General features: G+C 37.3%; 2 protein-coding genes across 2 annotated transcripts in view; both read right to left on the reverse strand.

Moving 5' to 3' along the window:
• The window catches only part of LOC107048561 (receptor-type tyrosine-protein phosphatase S), a 21,202-nt gene extending 8,102 nt beyond the window's left edge, over positions 1-13,100 (reverse strand). The window contains exons 1-20 of the mRNA XM_015271785.1: positions 12,860-13,100; positions 12,615-12,779; positions 11,293-11,585; positions 10,332-10,542; positions 9,891-10,244; positions 9,662-9,814; positions 8,299-8,460; positions 8,074-8,232; positions 7,879-7,997; positions 7,612-7,807; positions 6,207-6,271; positions 5,956-6,148; positions 5,748-5,866; positions 5,478-5,688; positions 5,086-5,412; positions 3,568-3,809; positions 3,439-3,511; positions 2,451-2,995; positions 1,114-1,409; positions 753-1,041 (exon numbers count right to left, since the gene is read on the reverse strand). Coding sequence (XP_015127271.1) covers positions 753-1,041; positions 1,114-1,409; positions 2,451-2,995; positions 3,439-3,511; positions 3,568-3,809; positions 5,086-5,412; positions 5,478-5,688; positions 5,748-5,866; positions 5,956-6,148; positions 6,207-6,271; positions 7,612-7,807; positions 7,879-7,997; positions 8,074-8,232; positions 8,299-8,460; positions 9,662-9,814; positions 9,891-10,244; positions 10,332-10,542; positions 11,293-11,585; positions 12,615-12,779; positions 12,860-13,100 — 4,413 coding nt within the window. The remainder of the gene's footprint in view (positions 1-752; positions 1,042-1,113; positions 1,410-2,450; positions 2,996-3,438; positions 3,512-3,567; positions 3,810-5,085; positions 5,413-5,477; positions 5,689-5,747; positions 5,867-5,955; positions 6,149-6,206; positions 6,272-7,611; positions 7,808-7,878; positions 7,998-8,073; positions 8,233-8,298; positions 8,461-9,661; positions 9,815-9,890; positions 10,245-10,331; positions 10,543-11,292; positions 11,586-12,614; positions 12,780-12,859) is intronic.
• An 895-nt stretch (positions 13,101-13,995) lies between these two features.
• LOC107048614 (receptor-type tyrosine-protein phosphatase F) overlaps positions 13,996-20,569 on the reverse strand; it is a 14,312-nt gene continuing 7,738 nt past the window's right edge. Inside the window, exons 19-33 of the mRNA XM_015271857.1 lie at positions 20,248-20,253; positions 19,434-19,972; positions 18,560-18,837; positions 17,986-18,256; positions 17,817-17,904; positions 17,614-17,690; positions 17,073-17,207; positions 16,864-17,004; positions 16,602-16,799; positions 16,346-16,542; positions 15,955-16,279; positions 15,363-15,494; positions 14,575-14,729; positions 14,361-14,496; positions 13,996-14,276 (exon numbers count right to left, since the gene is read on the reverse strand). Of these exons, the coding sequence (XP_015127343.1) occupies positions 14,202-14,276; positions 14,361-14,496; positions 14,575-14,729; positions 15,363-15,494; positions 15,955-16,279; positions 16,346-16,542; positions 16,602-16,799; positions 16,864-17,004; positions 17,073-17,207; positions 17,614-17,690; positions 17,817-17,904; positions 17,986-18,256; positions 18,560-18,837; positions 19,434-19,972; positions 20,248-20,253 (2,753 nt within the window). The 3' untranslated portion in view covers positions 13,996-14,201. The remainder of the gene's footprint in view (positions 14,277-14,360; positions 14,497-14,574; positions 14,730-15,362; positions 15,495-15,954; positions 16,280-16,345; positions 16,543-16,601; positions 16,800-16,863; positions 17,005-17,072; positions 17,208-17,613; positions 17,691-17,816; positions 17,905-17,985; positions 18,257-18,559; positions 18,838-19,433; positions 19,973-20,247; positions 20,254-20,569) is intronic.

Below are 20,569 nucleotides of genomic sequence, written 5' to 3' on the forward strand. Positions count from 1 at the left end.
ATTTAAGCGACGGACTATTCAGAACTCTCAAAAGTATGTGGAAAAAGTGAAAACTGAAAAAAAAAATTTTCACCGGCGGCCACAAGGTCAGATTTTCGGTTTTTACTTGGCACAAGGGTCAGAACACTTTCTTTTTTTATTTGGACAATGCATGCAAGCGGAGGGGCAAGAGTGGCTAGAATAGATTCTGCAACCTTCTCCGCTTGTTGGATAAAAATGTCAAGCCTCCGCATACATGCATCTCTCCTCCACCCTCCCGTGAAATGTCGATTTTCGAGATTAAAAAAAAAACAATAATTGCATTTTTTATTTCAATAACGCATGAGTAAATAGGGATATGAACGCAGATTTAATATAGGCCCATAGAATTACGGGGACCGGCAAGGATTTGGAAAGTCTGAATGCAAGTCCTGCTTACACCTAACAAGTGCTGAAGTGGGACATAACCAGAGGTAGAAAGGTCTCGGAAGCACTTGGGAAGAGGCTTCCCAAGACCTATCCAGTTCTGAACGGAGAGACCTGAGTAGAATTTGTCAGGTCCAATTATTCGACTCGGGTTGCTAATCACCTCAAACCACAAATGATTTTGAATTTTTGTTTTTGCTACCATTCGGAAATAAAAACTATCAAAAAATCAAAAAATTATCAATTTTCTGCCAGTGGTCCGTTTTGCCCTAGGGGTTCGTTTTGCCCTACCCTCCCCTACATAATTTTTATTGAATATTTCTCTCCGTGAGACGAATCAGACTCACATCATACTGTTCCACCAGTTCCCCCGATGCAATTCCGTTCTTAACATAATCGTGGAATTCATTCAACTTCACAAGCGATGAACGCTTGCCCTTTTTACCCGTCTGTTGACTATCTGATATTAAACCTGGACTTTGAATCTCATCGAATACTTCCTCGATAGACTCCTGGCTTCCCGTTAAAAGGGAGGTTCCATTCCGCGGAGATCGCGGATATTTCCGAGAGCGAATCACTGGTAAAGGTAAATCGTCGAGAGATTTTTCATCGCTTTCATTCATAACCGCTTTCTTTCTGGCAATCAACAGATTATGTAACATATGATATGCAGGGAGTGCACTTTTTGCTGATCAATTATGTAAATACCTGTATCTTCTGAAATAAAACCAGGTAATGCCACATACGATCACCACAATCAACACCAATGGCAGTATCCATTTCAAAGGGGACCCTGCCTTCATTACATCATTACTAATTTTAATTGGGTCCGATTTCCAACTGAGAGGTTTCTCAACTTTGGGTGAACTACTGCTGTCCCTATCCCGCACCAGGAATGCAATCCGATAGGAGCCGTCAAAGACTTGGCAATTGGTATTATTGTAACGATTATAATGAAGTTTTCCGTCTCCAATTGTGAATGGAGTGTTGGCTTTCTTGGACGTCTGAATGAAATTTCATGCGAAAGGAAGTCTTGTATGTAAATGATTAATAGAAAAACTTGGCACATTCGCTCGGAAGTTCTATTGGATTTTTCTATATTGGGCTTTTATTGGAAATTTATGTTTTTCGCCGAATTCACAGGAAAATTCCGTAGCTTTTGTGCGTTGCTCTTCAAAAAGAAATGCTAAATAGCAAATGTTGTACGTAGAAGATGGTTTCGATAGGAATTCTACGACCAAAATTTTTCAAATTTTTGTCAATCAGATTGTTTATGGGTACTCAAGTATTTGATAGATTTGACCATTTTCAATCATCAAATTTGTCAATGAAATTGCGTGAGAAAAATTTGAAAAAAATCAGAAATATTCAGCGTCATTTAAATTAGATTTTACACAGAATTATTACTTTTTCAAACATTAGTTGTTTCTAAATAAATAATTCAAATCGTTTAAACTTTTGGAAATCTTACTTTTTGGGCATGAAATCGATTTCTGATAAAACTCTGAATATGAATAAAGGTATTACAATTTTTGTAAAAAATGCTCGTAATTTTCAAAATTTGTAATGGACAAATTTGACGGAAAATCATTGTAAAATGTCCGGAAACGTAGTGTCAAATGGGACTCAAATGGAAACTCTGCTGTTCGATTACAAAAGTAGAGAAGGATTTCACTGGAGAAAAAAGCCAAAGTACTTGGCTATCCTCAATGAGAGAAAAAGAAATGCAACTGAGGAAAATTAAAAAACCTCATGCCATCGAATTCCTATAGAAAACATCTCAATAAAATGAATTCTCTGCGATGGTCGAGATCACTTAATTCTTCCTACAGAATATTTTTCATTGAACATTTCTACCGGCAAAAAGTGCACAACAGATTGTCAAGAAAAAGAAATAGAATTTCCAATGGAAGTTCAATATAATTTCCTGGCAAATGCGTCAACTTTTTGCTATCAATTCTAAATGCTAAAATTCGTAGATGATAGCAACTCATTATTGCTGCAGCACTGAAATCTTACAACTGGATCGGCCTAAACGAACTCACTGCAAATGTAGCAACAGACCAGGCGTCAGTGTACGAATCCAGGTCCAAGTCATTTGCTAGAATATCACTGACCATCTTGATGTCCTTGCAGCGCGGTGGACCGATAACTACGACATCCATAATGTTTGTTATTGTATCGTTCAGAATTGCTGGTATAATAATCATGATTTGTGATTCTTCAGCATTGACTACAGGGGGCTGCACTGCATCAAATGCGAAAGATGACTGGGTGGTGATGTTCAATTGGGCCACTTTTCCCGGGTAGATTTTACCGACCCCTCGAATCTGGATGCTGTATGAAGTTGATGGTAGGAGGTTCATCAGTTCGCTATATTTCGTTTTGTAAGTGCGTTTTGTGATTGGTTTTGTGCTGAATAATTCAGTTTTTTCTTTCGATAGCGGCTTTGACAGATTTGTCGATATTACTTTAAGTGTTACATTAAATTTCGTCAGCGGACCTCCTGTTTTCCAGGGGTGACTCCATGTGACATTTATTATGCCATTTCCTACATTTTCATACATGATATTGCCAGGCGCATCGGCTTCTGAAAATGTGAAAAGTTGTGGCGTGTGGAGAGTGAACTAGGGAAAACTATTTCATCGACAGTACTAAAGTTTTTCAGAAGCACCAAAGGTACTACTGAAAAGTACTAAAAGTATACCGGCAGAAAGTAGTGATGCCACTTCCGCCGAGTACTATTTCTACTCGATCGGCAGATGTGATACTTCACTCAAGGACACAAAATGTACTTGGGACGAGTATTTTTAGAACTTTTCAAAATTGAACTTCCCCCAAGTACCGGTGTGTACTGGTGAGAAGTAATTTTTCTTTGGGTGAGAAGTAATTTTTCATTGGAGTATGATAATGTCACAGAAAACATGAAATTTGGGGCGAGTCGGTTCCTCCCTTGGTAAGAAGTACTTTAGCGGATCCGTTAAGTTCTTCTGGTAGACTTTTTCGAAAGTATAAAAGCGAAGAAAACCTCACCTTTTTCTTGTAGACGATTCTCTATTTTGGATCCTACTCCAGCTTTCTCTACTCCTTCATTATGCGCTGTGACCTGAGAATTTCCCATTCATAAAAATGATTGACTTTTTCGTCAGAAAAAATACTGACCTCTATAGATTTGGATTCCAGTGCTGTATTAGGAACCGTTGTACACAACCAATTTTCCCATAACGGACACATATCATTTGCACCTGCCTTGAAACCCTTGGATCGACCACTCTCAGAAAACGAAACAGTATAGTAACTGATATGACCATTCGTTGGAGGCAAAGGCTTCTGCCATCTAAGAGTTGTCACATGATTTTCCGAATCAACTTCCACAATTTCCAAATTCTCAACTTTTGGCGGAGCTGAAACGTATCATTTCAAATTCAATGGAAATGATTTTTAGGAAACTTAACAGAAATTGGACATCTACAAATATTACCAATTATGCAATCATTTCATGTATTTCTTAGGAATATTATCAAGATTATCTAGATTATTGCTTTGAATGGTAATTGTGAGGAAATAATGCAGGATTTTAATAATCTGCGATAAAATTTGTCATTTCATGCCCTCGGGAAAGAAGTAATAATTATTTTGGAAAGGTGGATCAAAACCAAGAAATCAGACAATTTCCACAAAAAATGGAGTAACACAAAAGAAATTTAGTAGCAAAGTGGTAAAACGGTTTAAGTCGATTTTGACTATTGGTCATTTTTCAGTGAATATCTTGGAATCTAAGGGAGATAGTTAAATTTCTGTCGAAACCTTTTTTATAGCACTCTTGTTTGCTGTAGAAAAAAGGTTATTACGAAAATTTCGTTATCTCCTTTAGATTCGGAGATATTTTTCAAAAATTCAACTAAGAGATGAGTCGACTTAAACCGTTTTATCACTTCACTAGTGAATTATATCCCCAACAGGGGCAATCGAAAAATTCTGAAAAAAATCTGGAGATAGTTTTCCAATCTTCCCAACGATATGAAAAATATTCGTTAATTTTCGCGTTGGTTGCTGTCAGCGGTGACGGATTTATCAAGATCAAAATCGAATGCGCGCATATCACCATGATAGATCAAACGATTCATCGTTCTCATTGTCATTATAATACAATTCTCCATTTTAATACAACATTGAATAATTGATACCAATTTTTTGGGCAACTTTTCGAACTGGATATTGAACCATTTCATCGAAAAATTTTTGTGTATGATAAAAATTCAAATCTGAAAAGCCATCTGGTGATGAAAATTTGGTACTCGAAATTACGACTTGAAAATTAAGGGTCAGACAGGAAGGGTCAAAAACCAATGGTCAAAAATAAAGGGTCAGAAACTGAGGGTCACGAGAGTTATAATGAAGGTCAGAAAAAGGGTCACGATGGTCAGAGTAAGGGTTACAAGGTTCAGAATAAGGGTCTAAATAAGGGTCAGAAACTGAGGGTCACAAGTGTTAGAATGAGGGTCCAAATAAGGGCCATGGGGGTTGGCGAGCGGAGCGAGCAGGGGACGCAGTCCCCAAATAAGAAATATTCTTATTGGTCTTTTGTTTATTGCCTGAAAGAGAACAAGCTAAACGCGTGACACACTCCGGCCATCCCCTCTTCATTACAGAAAATACTTCATATCGCATAGTACTTACCACTTGAAGGAGTAGTGAAATTCAATGAAGAAAAAAATCTCGAATGATATTGTTTGCCATTGGCATCACGTGTCACATAAACTTGAACTCCATAGGTCTCTAGGCCGTGAAGAGCTATCTTTCTATAAATTAATGTATTTAATTCAAAATTTGAATTAGTTGTTGTTTCGGTATGGTAAAAGTTCTTGACGCCAGGACTTTGTCCCGTGAAAATTAATAGAGCCCCAGCAATTGAGCCAGTGATAGTGCTGCAATCAGGATCTTTCCACATCAGACTCGAATTTTCCTTCATAAACTTCAGGTCCTTAAATTTTTCAGACGGAATTTCTGTGAAGGAAAAATTACATGAACAAGAAGATTCGATTAATGAGTAGAGGGACCTTCAATCATACCCATTCCTTTCGTCTCAAAGTCTACTGAAGCTTCTTCTCCTCGTTTGGAATGGTGAGCCGACACATATACAAAATATCCGACATAAGGTTTCAAGTCTGCAATTTTATAAGAAGTTTGATAGAAAGGAATGACAGTCATTTTAGCCTCATAATTATTGGAATCCGAAGGCTGTGGTTGATTTTTATCCTTACAGCCTCTGTAATAGTCCACCTGAAAATGGAAATACATCAGAACTCTGTCATCCGTTATGCGAAAAACATTCTAATTACCCAAAGTCTAATTTCATAGGTTTTTATGTTGCCGTTGGGGTATGCCGGTTTGTCCCAAGTTATTCTAACTGATGTACTTCCCAAAGAATCAATTTTCAAATTTTCAACTTTCGATGGTGCTGGTGAATAACGAAAGAAATTTCATTGACAGATGAAGTTGAGTTCCGTCAATTCAACAGATATAAGAATGAGTAAAATAGTGGCATACCGGCTTCCAACGTTTGCACTTGTGTTTGATACTGTTGACTTTTATCTAAGCCGATTACTTTGACGTCGAACATAGTATTTGGTGGCAGATCACTCAGAATGACTGGCCATGTGCTTGCAGATCGTCTCTTTTGGTATGCCACAGCAGAAATTTCTGCAGTATACCAGCTATCTGGACAATGATTAGTCACGTCCTGTCAAAATTTGAATCATGAAGTTATGGAATTTAATGCGAATAAAAGTGAACCGTACCGGATTCGAGACTTTCTCAACTGTCAAGCTCGTTTCAGCAGCTACAACACTGTAACGGGCAGAACCTATCCGATTCCAAAAGATTTTATGTCATCAGTAACAGTCTTGATATCAACAGCTTTCAATGAAAAATCCCAGTTCTATTCGCTGGAATATTCTGGTAGATTTTTTTGCCGATTCCCATTGACAATTCAGTAGCTTTTCTGAGCGGATGCGGAAAAACTATTCATGAAGATGATTTTATAGAGAAATAAAATACACGTAATACACGGATAAAAGTTTTGTCTGAAAACTTTAGCAAAATGGCAAATTTTGCAAATTTTAGTAAACCTGGATTCAGTGTCAGATGTGCCTGAGATGAACACATTCTGTGTGTGGATTAATCCAGACGATGGTAAATTCGCATGTGACGATTGGACATGATGCGCAAATTACAAGAATATAAAATATATGAAGAATTATTATTGTTATTTGAAAATGCGTCCAATTATTGATTTGCTAATTTGCTCATTCTGTTATTTTTACGTACTTTTTGGATAAAAAAATCTTGCTGTGAGTTTGGAAGGTCAACAATATATTTCCCCAATGTCTGAAATTAACATTTGTCGGAATTACTATAGAAAATTACGGTTATTGCTAATCATATTCCTGTTGATTTTCATTGCTTTCCACAGTACCTATCATGTTTATTTCCAGAATAAAGGACAAATAGTTGGTAAAATTATTATGAAAAAAAGCACTCTATTTTTTTCAGAGGGTCCATTTTGCCCACTTGGACCATTTTGTCCTACCTTCCCCTACCTCTGTAGATAAAATTCAGTTTAAAAAATTGAATTTTTCCGTCGAAGGATTTCCGTGGAAAAAATGATGGATTCTTTCCATGAAATGTTTTCCCAAAAAACTACACGAAGAAACAACGAAATTTTTCATAGAAATCGGCAAATCTAGTAGAATTATCGATAGAATCTCAAAGGGATTCCAGTTGAATTTTCTAGCGAATGTCATAGGATTTTTTTTTTTTGTTTAATCCTAGATTGGTCACTCTAGGAAGGAAACCCGCCGCGCGTCGTTTTTCTTTAATTACAATTGACTGGCTAACCGAAAAAATGAAAAAAAAATGGACTTTGTCAATTGAAGTGTCTAAAAAATTATAGTAATTTTTAGAACAACATATTTCCCAAAATTCTCAAAGAAAACAAATCATTTCGGACAGATGAATTATTTTTCCCATGTTAAATGAAATTGGCCATGACGCATCGTTGCTGGAAACTCGTTAAACGCGCCCGGACAGTGTAGAGTGAATTCGGCAACGCTAAAGCATAAACAACACGGCGGCGAATGCCCGCGAAGGTGACCAATCGCAGGGTCGCATTTGGTGACCGGTTTAATCGGTTTAATAACTTACTTTGACATTTAGTTTCAAAAGTGGCCAAGTCGCTATATAAATAATTACTGCCATTGTTTATTTTTATTATCATCCTGACATTATACTGTATGCCAGGAATCAAACCGCTGAATGTAGCAGTTAATGTTTGGGGAAGTCCAGGCTGACTAGGGTGGCTTGGTCGCGCCAGCAGATATGAAGGCGCCCCATTGTTTGTCTGAAAATTAGAACAGGCTTACTGATCTATCGCAATTGCGTGCAAATCCTGACTGAAGAAGATTGATGTACTTCTAAATTGAATGTGAATGCGGCATTGATTTTTTTGTAATCCTCAAGCATGGGAATATCTAAACGGACACTCGTTTCAGTTACATAATTGACCAATGGTTTCCCTGGGGCATCTACGGCTGCAATTATTGAACATTCAGTTAATTATTCGCAACAACCACTATGAGATTCCATGAATGTTTTCCAGAAAAATACCATCTTTGCAATAAGGTGGTAGGAAATATCTGTTTGTCGAGGAACGGCAAGCATCGCACATTCCAGTAAACCTGTCGCAGTGCCCGCGCTTATTAGACTGCTGAAGGCAATTGCCACATGTCTCCGTGCATCCATATCCGTAAAAACCCGCATAGCAATCTAAGGGAAACAAGCAGAAGTCAGGGATTGATCGCGGCCGAAATGAAGTACTAATTGAATACTCACATTCATCACAATTTGTTCCTCTTACACCTTGAGAGCAGTAGCAAAAACCAGGATCGCACATTGTGACACCAACACAATCACCTCCAAAATATGTAGAGCATTTTGTTGCGCAGTGAGGCCCGAAGTAGAATTTTGGACAGAGCTCATTGTTCTTGGAATAGCCTGTGATAACAAGAAATTACGCGAAAATCGCCACACGAGAAACGTCAAATGCTAATAATCGCAAACGATTTTGTTTAAGAGACGAATTTAAATGGAGTTCCTGTGCAGTAATTTTCAGCATTTATTTATCTCAAGCAAATTTATTCGGCATGAATCAATTTTCCTCTACGATTGGTCTTGCAGAAATTTCTATTAAAATTTTGACAAAAAAGTCAATTAAATTAGTAAAAACAATAATATTATAAATAGCGTAATTTGAAGTGAGTTATACGAAAGTCGAGACATTCTGTGGCACCGTCCCACCCTCAGCAATGCAAGGACGACATTCATTAGAGAATTGGAACAATTTAATGTTCCACTTATGAACTCAATCATCCCCGTAGTGAAAACAACAGATTTAAAAATACTTGAAATACTACATAAATTTAGCATACATAGTGGACTGAATATCTAAAATCAATGATTGTAAAAAGTGTAAATATTGAGATTGAGTTAATAGCACATTACTGATAGTGCAAATAAATCTTGCAGATTTAAGCAATTTAAACAATAATAAAAACTAAGTTATTGCATACTACACCCAGAATAAAAATCTTATTTTGAGAGTCCAAAGATCTTAAATTGAGACTGTCGGAAGGACCAAATGGAGCTTTTCCATTTGCATAAAAATCCCCCTATTAAAATCTACTCGCAGCAAATGAAAAGCTCAAGCATCAAGGCTTGGACTCTTGTCCCCTGATCTCCTGTAAAGCAGCTAATCCAGGATTTCCCATATCAGGACTCGAATAATTCCCAGTTAAATTTGAAATTTGATAATTTCCGGTTGATACGTCTGAAAATCTCAAGTTGGGACTTTTGATAGTCCCAATGTGAGGCTTAAAATTCTCAATCGTACCCTCTGAAAGTCTTAACTTAAAACTTTCGAAAGTCTGAACTTGAAACTTTATATTGAAATTTTTAAGTTCCAAACATTTGATTAAAAATTTTTCAATTTAAGATTTTCGAAAATCTCAATTTTAGACTTCCGTAAGTTCTAATTAGGGATCGTAAGTCGCAAATTAAAATTTTTTTTCGTTGTATTATTCAAGCTTCGCTGGGAAGTTTCTAGAAGACTAATACAATACTGTGCGCAATTACTCATTTTTAGGGGTTCTTTGATAGACAATTTTCGCGGTACATGGAAAGAAAGTGGCTCTCGTACCTTGCGGTTTAAAAACACTGTTTGAAATGCCATTGGGCCCCGCAAGTAATCCGGTACCATCCTGGGAAAATTTCTGGCAAATTATGTGAGGCCACCAATACTTCCCTGCGTACCATTCTTGTACCGCAAACAGGGTCATTCTTTTGACAGTTCCTAAATTTATATGCATTATTTGGAAGTTCGATGTCAATTATGTTATAAATTTCCACCAAATATTATTATTTGGTACCTTCTGGCAAGCACTCATGGATATCAGCAATCGCCCAGCGGTAGTTTAAATTATCACCGGTTTCCGACACTCTCGTGATTAACGTGATGGTGCTTGGTACTGAATGAGGGTTGATATTTGTGAAATTGACTTTGACATTTTGCCACAACGGGAGACCGTGATCAGCTTTCTGAAAGGCATGACCGTAAAATGTATTTGTTTCCAACAGATTGTGGCTTTCATCCCATAAGCTGATTTCCAAGTCACACTTATAACACAATCCTATGAGCAACTCAACACAGAAACTATCGGTGCCATTTCCTTGCAGTTGTGCAGTCAACTGAGCGTCTGGTTGCTTGACTAGAGTATAAGAATCTGTTTGGAAATCCCAATTGTGTTTGATGAATTCTTATTTACATGAAAGGATAACGTGATGAAATAATGAAATAATGCGTTAATTACACTCGTGGATGCGATAGTTCTTTGGGATTTCGTCTCCGTTAACATGGCAATAAACTTTGTACGTTCGAACTCCACCTTGGCGATCCCATAATGGATCATGATCAAAAAACGACGAAGCTAATTTGTAAGGATCATATATCTTGATAGACCAGTCAGTTTCTTGCCATTTAATGACAAAAGTTTTCCACTCATAGATGCTCAGTGGTGTAGGCTGTAAAGAATAACTATCGGATTGTACATGTCAAATAATTTGGAGGTGTAATATGAAAAAAAAAACACTTGAATCAATTTCAATTCGAGGATGATTATTTCGTATCAGCCGGCGTTGTACCAAGCGCTCTCAAGCGTAAGGGTCAGACGCTAAGTGTGAGAAGATAAGTATCAAAAAGTGGAGGTCAAAAAAGAAGGGTCGGAATATTAGATTCAAAAACTGAGGGCCTGAATGTAAAGGAGAAGGAATGAGAGTCAGAATGTTAGGGTTAAGAAAAGAGAGTCAGAATATTAGGATAAAAAAATTAGGGTCAAAATATACAAGTAAAAAAAGTGGGTGTCAGGCAATGAGGGTCATATAAGGGCTAAAAGCGGGCGTCAAGCATAATATATGACTTATATTTGTCCCTCCTTGCCTGACACTCAATTTTTTACTTTTATATTCTGACCCGCATTTTTTAACCTCAACTTTTTGACCCTGATATTCTGATACTTAGCGTCTGACCCTTGTATTACACTTAAGAGGGCTTGCAACAACCCGGCCTGATACAAAACAATTTTATCTTCGAGTTGAAATACCCATCCCCCAATTGAGGATAAAATATACTTGAATCAATTATATTATATACTCGAATCAAGAATAATATACTTCAATTAAGTATTGATATTGTTATTGTAGATTCGAGTATAAAATATACTTGATTCAAGTATATTTTATACTCAATTCAAGTTTTTTTTTCCGTGAACTTACATGAAAGTTTCGGCCAGACAAATAGAAACAGCTGCTCCAGTTGCTCCTTGGAATTCCCCCATCATTAATGTCATATTCACATCTTTGTACTGTTGCAATACTATTAGATTCTTGAGAGAATCCAATAATGATCCAATAGCAGAAACTTGACCGATAATTTACGGTTGTGCACAGAAAAAAATGGGCTCTGGATTCGCCTCGGACAGACACTGCAATGGCTCCAGTTGCACCGAATGTTGTGATATATTTAGATGGTATCCACACTTTTGACACTATCGAATACTCTTGTAAAGCTGAAAATGCAAATTATACTATTTTTACTGGGGTTCCCTTGAAAAAGGCATTGTAAATTGAGAAAAAAAATTACTTTTGCCAAGGGATCATTTTCTTGGGAGAAGAATTAATTTTTTTAGGAGCGTATTTGTCTAGGCCAGTCATTCCTAGGTGGTCCATGCCCATCTCGAAATATTAGTTATATTGAATTATGAGATGATTATGCTACGTATAACCTTGAATGAACACCCTTCATTATTTTTCAATTTTTTCAAATTTGAAATTTTGTTGCGTACAATAATTTGGAATAATCCTAAATATTAATAATTGTCAATGGAATTCATTCAAGAATTTCATTTTCAGTATTTTTTCACCCTATAGAGGGCAAAAAGTGTGGAACAAGTAGTGAATTTTTCTGTTGGCTCGGGAAAATTTACTGAACATGAAGTTAATTTGCGCCGAAACTGTAACATTTACTCTGCATTCCATCAAAAATTATTCCGTGACGTGTTCGGTAATTTTTCTGTAACGGTTTTCTCCGTGCACTCACACTGTTAAAAATTTTCCAAGTAATATGTTCACTGAATTTTCAGGGAATTTTGTCATTGAAAATTCATAATTTCACGGGAAAATCCGTGGAGATTGTAAATTGCAGTCTAATTATTCCAGAAAAGTTGACGAAAAATCTGAAAAATTCTGGAAAACATCTTCTTGAATTCCAGATGCTTCTGAATTTTCAGGGAATTCATTTAAATTCCTGGAATTTACAGAATTCTAAAGGAATGGCCTGGAAATTCAAGGGAATTTGGCAGTGAATATTTATTTTCACTTGAAAATTCACGTAACTTGCGGAATTCCGATCTTCCTGCCGCTAAAAAATTGGGGCTTTACTTGAATTTTCAAAAAAAAAAATGCAATTTCGCTGACTTTTTCCTCTTAAATCGAATTTAAAGTCTTTTTCCCAAAAATTCAGTCAAATTTTTTGTAACAGTGCACATCCATATCTCCTACCTCTAAAAACTATGGAAACAGTCTGGTCAAGTGGTTACCTTCCCATCTACTGTCAAAAACAGGTCCCATGGGTTCTTCTAGAGATTTCACGATTTTCCAGGCACCGGGCGGTTGCTGCCGCCACCGTCCGAAACATGGATTAGAATCATCATCGAATTTGCAGTTAATAATGTTATTTCTTCCATTATCCGAAAGGACAGGAGCTGCAGAGAACCAAAATTCAAATCCCTGCGATTATATTCACGAATTTCAAAAGGTGGAACAATAATTTATGGAATTGTACCTGTCATATTGTTTTTTTCTTTCCAATTCAGGAAAGTATCCACCCATTGAAGAGGAGTATTCCAAGTCATTGCATCAGACGGATTATCACTGATACAGACAAGCTGGCGTGATTCGCGCTCGTGATGCGCGCTGAATCGTCCATTCTTCCTGATGTGCTGACCACGAAAGGTAAATAATTGATCACACGAAACTTGAATTTTCCATGAAAAGACTGTGAGTAGCATCAACACGAGCTTCATTTCTACTGTGTTATGAATTTCGTGTGAGCCAACATCAACGAGAAGCAGCGACTGGCTTGATTTTATGGAATAAAAATTGAAGCGGTAATCACGGTACATGTCTTCCGGCCACAAAACGTGAATCAGCGATAAGGAAACTTCTAAAATAGATATGTTTGAATGGAAGAATGAAATTAACAGAGGAAAAGTTATTCATTTTTGCGATACATGGTTTTATTGAATCATATATTCAGCATTTTCATCAGGCCTGAAGTATTGTGAATGGGATCACTGACATCCAAAATCATGATATATTGCTTATCTCCGTACTACGTGCATTGATATTTGCAAACTACGATAATTGTGAGGTGCTAACAAATATATAACAGTCACATAATTTACACTACATCAAATTATTACTCATGATCAAGTGTGTGATTCGCTTAAGCCTTGAAATGACCACTATAAATCGACGCAGTGTGGTACATCTATCCGAAGTGATCCTAAAACGGATGAAAAATTCCTACAAATTCATTAACTTTGACCCCTCTTCGATGTAATTGAGCTAGTGACTGCATAATTCATCAGATTTATTCACAAATCTGGTCACGATCTGCGGATAGATCGAATAGTCAAATAAATGTAACTCCTTCACTTAGGAAAAATCCCAGGTTGTTTGATAGTGAAAGATGTTTTGTTAACAAAAGTTAGGACAAAACAGGAATCGGTTATGAGGAAACTTCAAAAATAGATACGGGTTGAAACTTTTTTAGTGTATTCATTTCTATTGTGATCGTGTATTTGAGAAAGACAGTATCGCTGTTACACATCTCATACATATTTGAGTATCACTGTAGATATGGCGGTAATTGCGTTCAACACATTAATCAATAATGAACTCAAAAAAAGAGAAAACTCGATGTAAACCATCCAGGCCGACAGTGATCCTAGATTCTATATACTTTTATTAATCATACATATAAAAATTTCATTACATATAAAATAGTTTAGATATAAATTTCTCTGGGCCAGTGACTGAGATTCTTAAATGTTAGAATTTTATAATATTTCATTTACTCGGCGTCTGTATGTTTTTATTGAAAAACAAGAACAGACAGATGATCACATAAAATTTGCGTACGTCTCAAAGTAGTCGGCATAGACCAGGGCAGTATCATATAAATATTCGAATTGATCCTGAAATAGATAGAACATTGATTCAAAACCCACTGAACTCTGGCTCTTCTTGAAAATACTTCGAAGGCTGGCTGGTTAACCTACCAGAGTCTTGCAGAAATCTGGTCGCGATCTTCGGATAGCTCGAATAGCCAAGCAAACATCACACTCCCGTTCCAATCCCATTCTTTCCAGTAAGAAACTCAGTGCCAAGTAGAGGCCGCAGTTCCGAACTCCGTCGCTAACGGAAAATTTAGTTATGTTTGTTAATGACTAAGACTTTGTTAACATGAATACTGAACGCTTCGTTGAACCTTACTGGCACAGAACCACTGTGGGTCCGTCTCCCCTAGGAATTCTCTCAGCATATTGCCAAAAATTAACGAGAGTTATCGGTTTCGGCGGTGATTTATACTCTCCCGGCTCCCATTCTTTTAAACATAAGAAAGTAATTGCTCGTTCTTTCGGCGGTTTCTGGGTACAGAATAAAATATTGTGAGTGCAGTCGCAAAACCAAATTTCCTCCGTACACTGATCATTGCGGACGTCTAAAAAACTTCGTTGAAAAACCTGGTTAAATTCCACTTGGGAAGGTGAACTTTTGGTTAATTGAACTTTTCTCAAATTGAACTTCCGTCATTAAAACCTTTCGGTTATCTTGTCTCTTGTAAGAATATAGGTAAAGTCTGTGTTTGTGTTTGAAATTTCATAGTATTGTTTCCTTGTGCATATGAATTTGTGTCAAATCATTTGTAATCAAGACTTGATGCTGTTTATTCTGGAAACTTTCGAATGGAAGCATTGTAATCGTTCAAATTTAAGTTTCCAAATTTTTGTGTCAGGGTAATTTAATATGGCTCAAAAGTCCGAATATGCGATTTTTTGAAGGTGTCTCTATGTATGTATGTATGGGTATATGTGGACATTTTTCATTTTTTATCGCAATTTTTTTATGCGTTAAAAGTTTAAAGTTTTTTTCAAGTTTTTCAAAGTTCAGGTTGCTCAAATTATTTTTCTTCAATTTTTTTTATAACCGAGTTGTTTTGACCAAGTTTTTTTGACGATGTTTTTTAGACATGGACCCGATCGTCGAGTTTGTACACTCACCGCCGACGAATCAGTCAACAGTATTTTCCGACTTGTACAGATATCTTCATCAATCGATTCTCTTCCTTTGAAATTCAAGAAAGGGGTCGGATTTAACTCCTCATCGAATTGTAGTACAAATTCACAGCATGTCTGTAGAAGCAATATATACGAATATTAATTCACTGAATGTAACAGGCTTGAATGAGGACTGAGAAAAAAAATTATTTTTGCCAAATGGTCATGTACTTCAGAGAAGCATTCTAGGCGAGCCGGATTACATTTCAATTATAACAACCATGTTGCTCTAGAGAATGACTATGTTGCACATGACCTTAGCTGAAGTCCTCTAATGATTATTCATTTTTCCTAAATTTCTCATTTACTCGAGGGAACAATTCGATGAGTTTTTTAATGTTGATAATTATTGAGGGAGTTTCCTCGATGTCACTAACATGGTCATCTCCTATAATTGGCATAATTGAAATAGGATTGCCTGGGAATGACTCGAAAGGAGAAATACGATATTGAAAAAAAAAATACTTCAATCAAATAAATGAAAATTCGGCAAAAATCATTTGTTTTCTCCGTGAGATGCCTCGCTGGTACCTACAGGATCTTTCTCATCAGGAGGTTGTAGAACAATAACAAGTTCAACATTGAATTCCGCAATCATCCTCCAAAAATCGTTGACCGTCGATGGTAACGGCAGTTGCGAAGCAATATAATTATTTTTACGCATGGCGCTGTCTACATAACTACCAAATATGTAATCACTGTCATCATCTGTTGTAGGATATCGAGAAATATGAAGGGTTGGGCCGACGAGTGCAGCCAATTCCGGGTACCGATTTTTGGCGATATTCTTTTGAGATAATTCCATCGGCTTATGCATCGGTGATCGAAGTGCCTTATCTTGCCAAGTGCTTTCGTCAAGCCTAAAAAATATAATTCGCTCTAATTGACGTGGCAAAAGAGATGAGCTCACAAAATTTTTCAGGAACCTCTGTTGCTGAAGAGGAAGTTGCTTCTTGTACTCCTGAATTCTCATTGGTAGTGTGTCATTGCAAGGTATTGCCGTTGGCAGCGACAAGAGACACTCAACTAACGCTAAATGAGCGAGAAGATATTGTTGTTCGTTGTCGACCATATTAGCTCTCTGATTTCGTATTTCCGTCGTTTCCGCAAAGACATCGATGACCTGTAAAATTTTTCAAAAATGTTCATCATCATCATGAATACGGAAAAGAATAGTCTTACGCCTTGAGCCGCAGCTTTCCGCAGACATATGTCACATAAGATGATCGTTCCTGTTCGTCCAATTCCTGCGCTGCAATGAACAACAATAGGACCATGACCTAGCGGTGTTGCAAGCAACTTCTTCAAATATGTAACAACCGACTGGATGTATTGAGGTACTCCATGATCCGGCCATGCGGTATAATGGAGATGTTCCATCTAGATATTCGTAAAATTTTGTAAAATTCAGAAGTAATGACGATCTGACGACTCATGACATTACCCTCCGCGTCTCTTGATCGCATGTAACTGAGAAAGTCCTGAAAGTGTAATCCGCAAAAGTGGTATGGCTCAAATTGTGAACAGTAATGTTCCCGAATGTAAGTTCCTTCCCAATTTCAGGCCAGTATTGCTCGCATTTTGTCTACAACATTGGTTCATTTCAAATTATTCAAATTCCATGATTGATGGAATATCGTGGATTATTCTTACCTTCCCACTTTCAAGAACATTAGCCAGCATGCAAATAACTTGAACTCGTTCCTGCCAAATCATTCGCCAAAAGTCATTAAGAGTATTCTGTCGAGGACCCTGCGTAGCTATGTATGCTTTGTTCTTCTGATAACCCTGTTTAACATGCATAATTTCAATGTTACAATGCGATTAACTAAAATTTAAATAACGAGATCGAATACGCACGAATGCGATTCATTGTTCTCATGTAATACAATTCTCCTTTCTAATACAATCCACATTAATTAGAAAGATGAATATTGAATAATTAATACCAATTTTTGCGCACCATTTCAAACTGAATATCGAACAATTTAAGTGAACAATAAGAAATAGTCTTATTGGTCTTATTTTTATTATATAGAAGATGCAAAACATCCGCATCATCATGAGTGATGTGTCCTAATACTTTAACAATCATTTAACAATCAACATCATTAATGTGAAAACGGAAAAAAATTCCGAAAAAATAAAAGCGTGACACGTTTTAGCCATCTTTTTTTTTATTATAGAGGTTTACCTTGATATAATTTGCATTGATGTAGTCGGAGTATGGATCGTCGAGTAACTTTTCCAGTTTCACTCGCGTTTCATCGTCTACACAGAACATTGCATATTATTTACAAAATTTTTTTTTAATCTCTCGTTACATTGAGAGAAGAAAAAATTTGTCCGACAATAACGGCCCCAAAATGCAATGCACCTCGATCTAAGTATACTTACATGCTATTAGGTTTGCATATCTGTTTTTAGATTTATTTTCAGGGAGCTGTCCATATTCCCAAGGCTTCGTCTGTCCCCTTGGAAACGCCTTTGGGAATTACAAAAAAAATGAAAAAAGAACATTTTCATACGCTGGCAACATATTATCTCATAATATCTGTTTGAATACTTCATATTGTGCGTTGAGTTTTCCAGATGCAATGCCATTTTTAACATAATCCTGGAACTCTTTGAGTTTTATCAATGTAGGGGAAGCGTTGTTGCTGTGCGTTCTTTCGCTTTCTGGAACAACATCTGGAGTTTGAACTGCATCACATACTCCGGCTATAGATTCTCGGCTCGCCACTAGTAACGAGGTCTCCTTACATAAAGACTGGTTTCGTGGAGTGAGGATCGGCGGATAGATGTCATCAGAACGTTCTCTTCGTTTGACTCCGGCCCTTCGATTCCTGAGAGTCAAGAAATCAATGGACACTTTATCTATCCATTTACACAGCAAAAAGGAATGTCTGAATTTCACACACCTTTTGTAGACATTTTTCAGACACTATAAAACGTCTGAAAAAAATGAAAATGTGTCTGAATTTTAGACGAACCGGTTCCCAAACATCTTAATTTATGTTTGAAATTCAAACAAATTTTCATTTTATTCAGACGTTGTTTATCGTCTGAAAAATGTCGGCAAAAGGTGTGTGAAAATCAAACATTCGGTTTTGCTCTGTAATTCAATTTCCTTCAAGTACCTTCTTCTGGAGTAGAACCATGCGATGCCAGCTCCTGCAATCAGTAGCAGGACAAGTGGTACTAGCCAGGCTTCATGGGGTATCTTCGTCACTGGCCCAATTTGAAGTTTCTTTGATCGCCAATGAAGTACCTTCACAAATCTGTCCGAAGCCTTACGACTATCATTATGTACCACGTAGGCGATTTGATAAGTGCCATTAGGCAGGGGACAATTAGCCATACCACCATGCACTTTATCATTGCCGATAGTAAAGGCTGTATCTGCTACATCTAACGTCTGTAATGATGCAACGGACGATTGAATACTGACTCACTGCACGGAGAGAAAAATTCAATAAAAATTACCAGAAGAAAACGTAAAAATCAGGTTTCGAAACGTAATCCGTGAACGAAGTAAAATTCAATAAAAAGTGTGAGTCGGACCTGAAATTGTACGAATTGCCACCTCAGTGCTACGGTTTGTTCCGCGAAAATTAACCACCCGTCTGATGACTCACCGCTGTGGGGACAACAAATCGTTCTGTAATTTTTCCCTAACGATTGCGAAATTTTACGGAACGGAATGTAGAAATCACTCGCCAGATTCATAAAAATTGTTGAATGTTCAAGAATTTTTTATTTTGGAGGCATAATAAGTCGGGGAGTTTCTGTAAGATTTTACTTCTTTGGGAAAAATTACGTGACAATTTCGTACTTTGTTCGGTGATGAACCTGAGAATTCGCTGAACGTTTCAGATTCTCTTCCATTCCTAGAAAAATTGCCGGAAAACGATTCCCCAACGGATTACGTGAATTGTTTTGTAATTTTTACTGAATATTTCTCTCCGTGTGGAATATCTGTATGCATATTTCAGAGGCATTGTAACAACTAACTCGAAATTTAGCGATGTGCCAGGCACTTGTACCAGACTTCAAATCCAGATCTTCTTCGGCCATTTTTGGAATGGGCCAACTTGAACTGCAGGGCCTAGGACCAATCAATATTATGTGAATAACGTTTTCTCTCGTGTCGTTGACAATTGCTGGTATGATTATATTGATTTGGGATTCTTGATCATTGATGATGGGCTCTCGCATTGGACCGAAATCGGAAGCGGATTCAGTCGTCACTTTTACCGTCTCCATTTTTCCCTCCAATCTCTTGCCGACACCCTGAATGGTTAGTTCATACATGGTTGATGGCAGAAGATACATGTGGATGTCGTAGTCCTTCTTGTAAGTTGCAATTGAAACTTCCTTAAACGGTTTGTCCTCGGGAGCGCGTAAGGGTCTTGCTAAGTCGGTTCTCAAAACTTTTCCCTTGATCCTAAATTTTTTTATAGGAACACCTGTCTTCCATGGGTGTCGCCATTTGAGATATACAACTCCATTCTCAAAAACGGAAAAATTCACATCTCGAGGTTTTCCAGGAACTGGAGATGGGAGAATTAGTGAATTTTAACATGGCTGTCTGAACTCCGTACACGAAGAGAATATAAAATTAAAAATTACTATGTGAGTACAGTAATCGAGGAGCATGCCGGAAAAAATTTAAAGTTTGATTTATTTTACTAGATTAGTCCGCGCGGTCCGCGCGCGTATTTCCGGCGCCTTGAGGCTTAATGTTGAAAACGCTTTATATTTTGATAAATTTTTACGATGTTCAACGGTATTCCCGAGTCGAGGATTTGGTTCTGATTGGACGTACACAGGTCTTTCAAGATCTCTCCAGACCTAGATGGACCTGGTAAGTAATAATCAGTTCTGCGACGTACTTTTCCAGAGACCATTCGAATCCTCAGTTCTTTTCGGTCCTGAGAAGCCCTCCTCGATGCTACCGAGAACGCGTGATTTTACGAGCGGGTGAAGGGGAAGGCATGTATGCGGAGGGTTGAAATTTGTAGCCAACGAGGAGACAGGGTTGCAGAATATATTTTAGCCGCCCTCATCTCCCCGTTTGCAGGCGGTGTTTAAATAAAAAATAGTGAACGTTGATTCTGTATTTATTGACCCCCTGATGCCAATGAAAC

The sequence above is a fragment of the Diachasma alloeum genome, unplaced genomic scaffold, assembly GCF_001412515.2.
Source record: "Diachasma alloeum isolate Michigan unplaced genomic scaffold, Dall2.0 Dall_scaffold_00195, whole genome shotgun sequence".
Lineage (NCBI taxonomy): Eukaryota > Metazoa > Arthropoda > Insecta > Hymenoptera > Braconidae > Diachasma > Diachasma alloeum.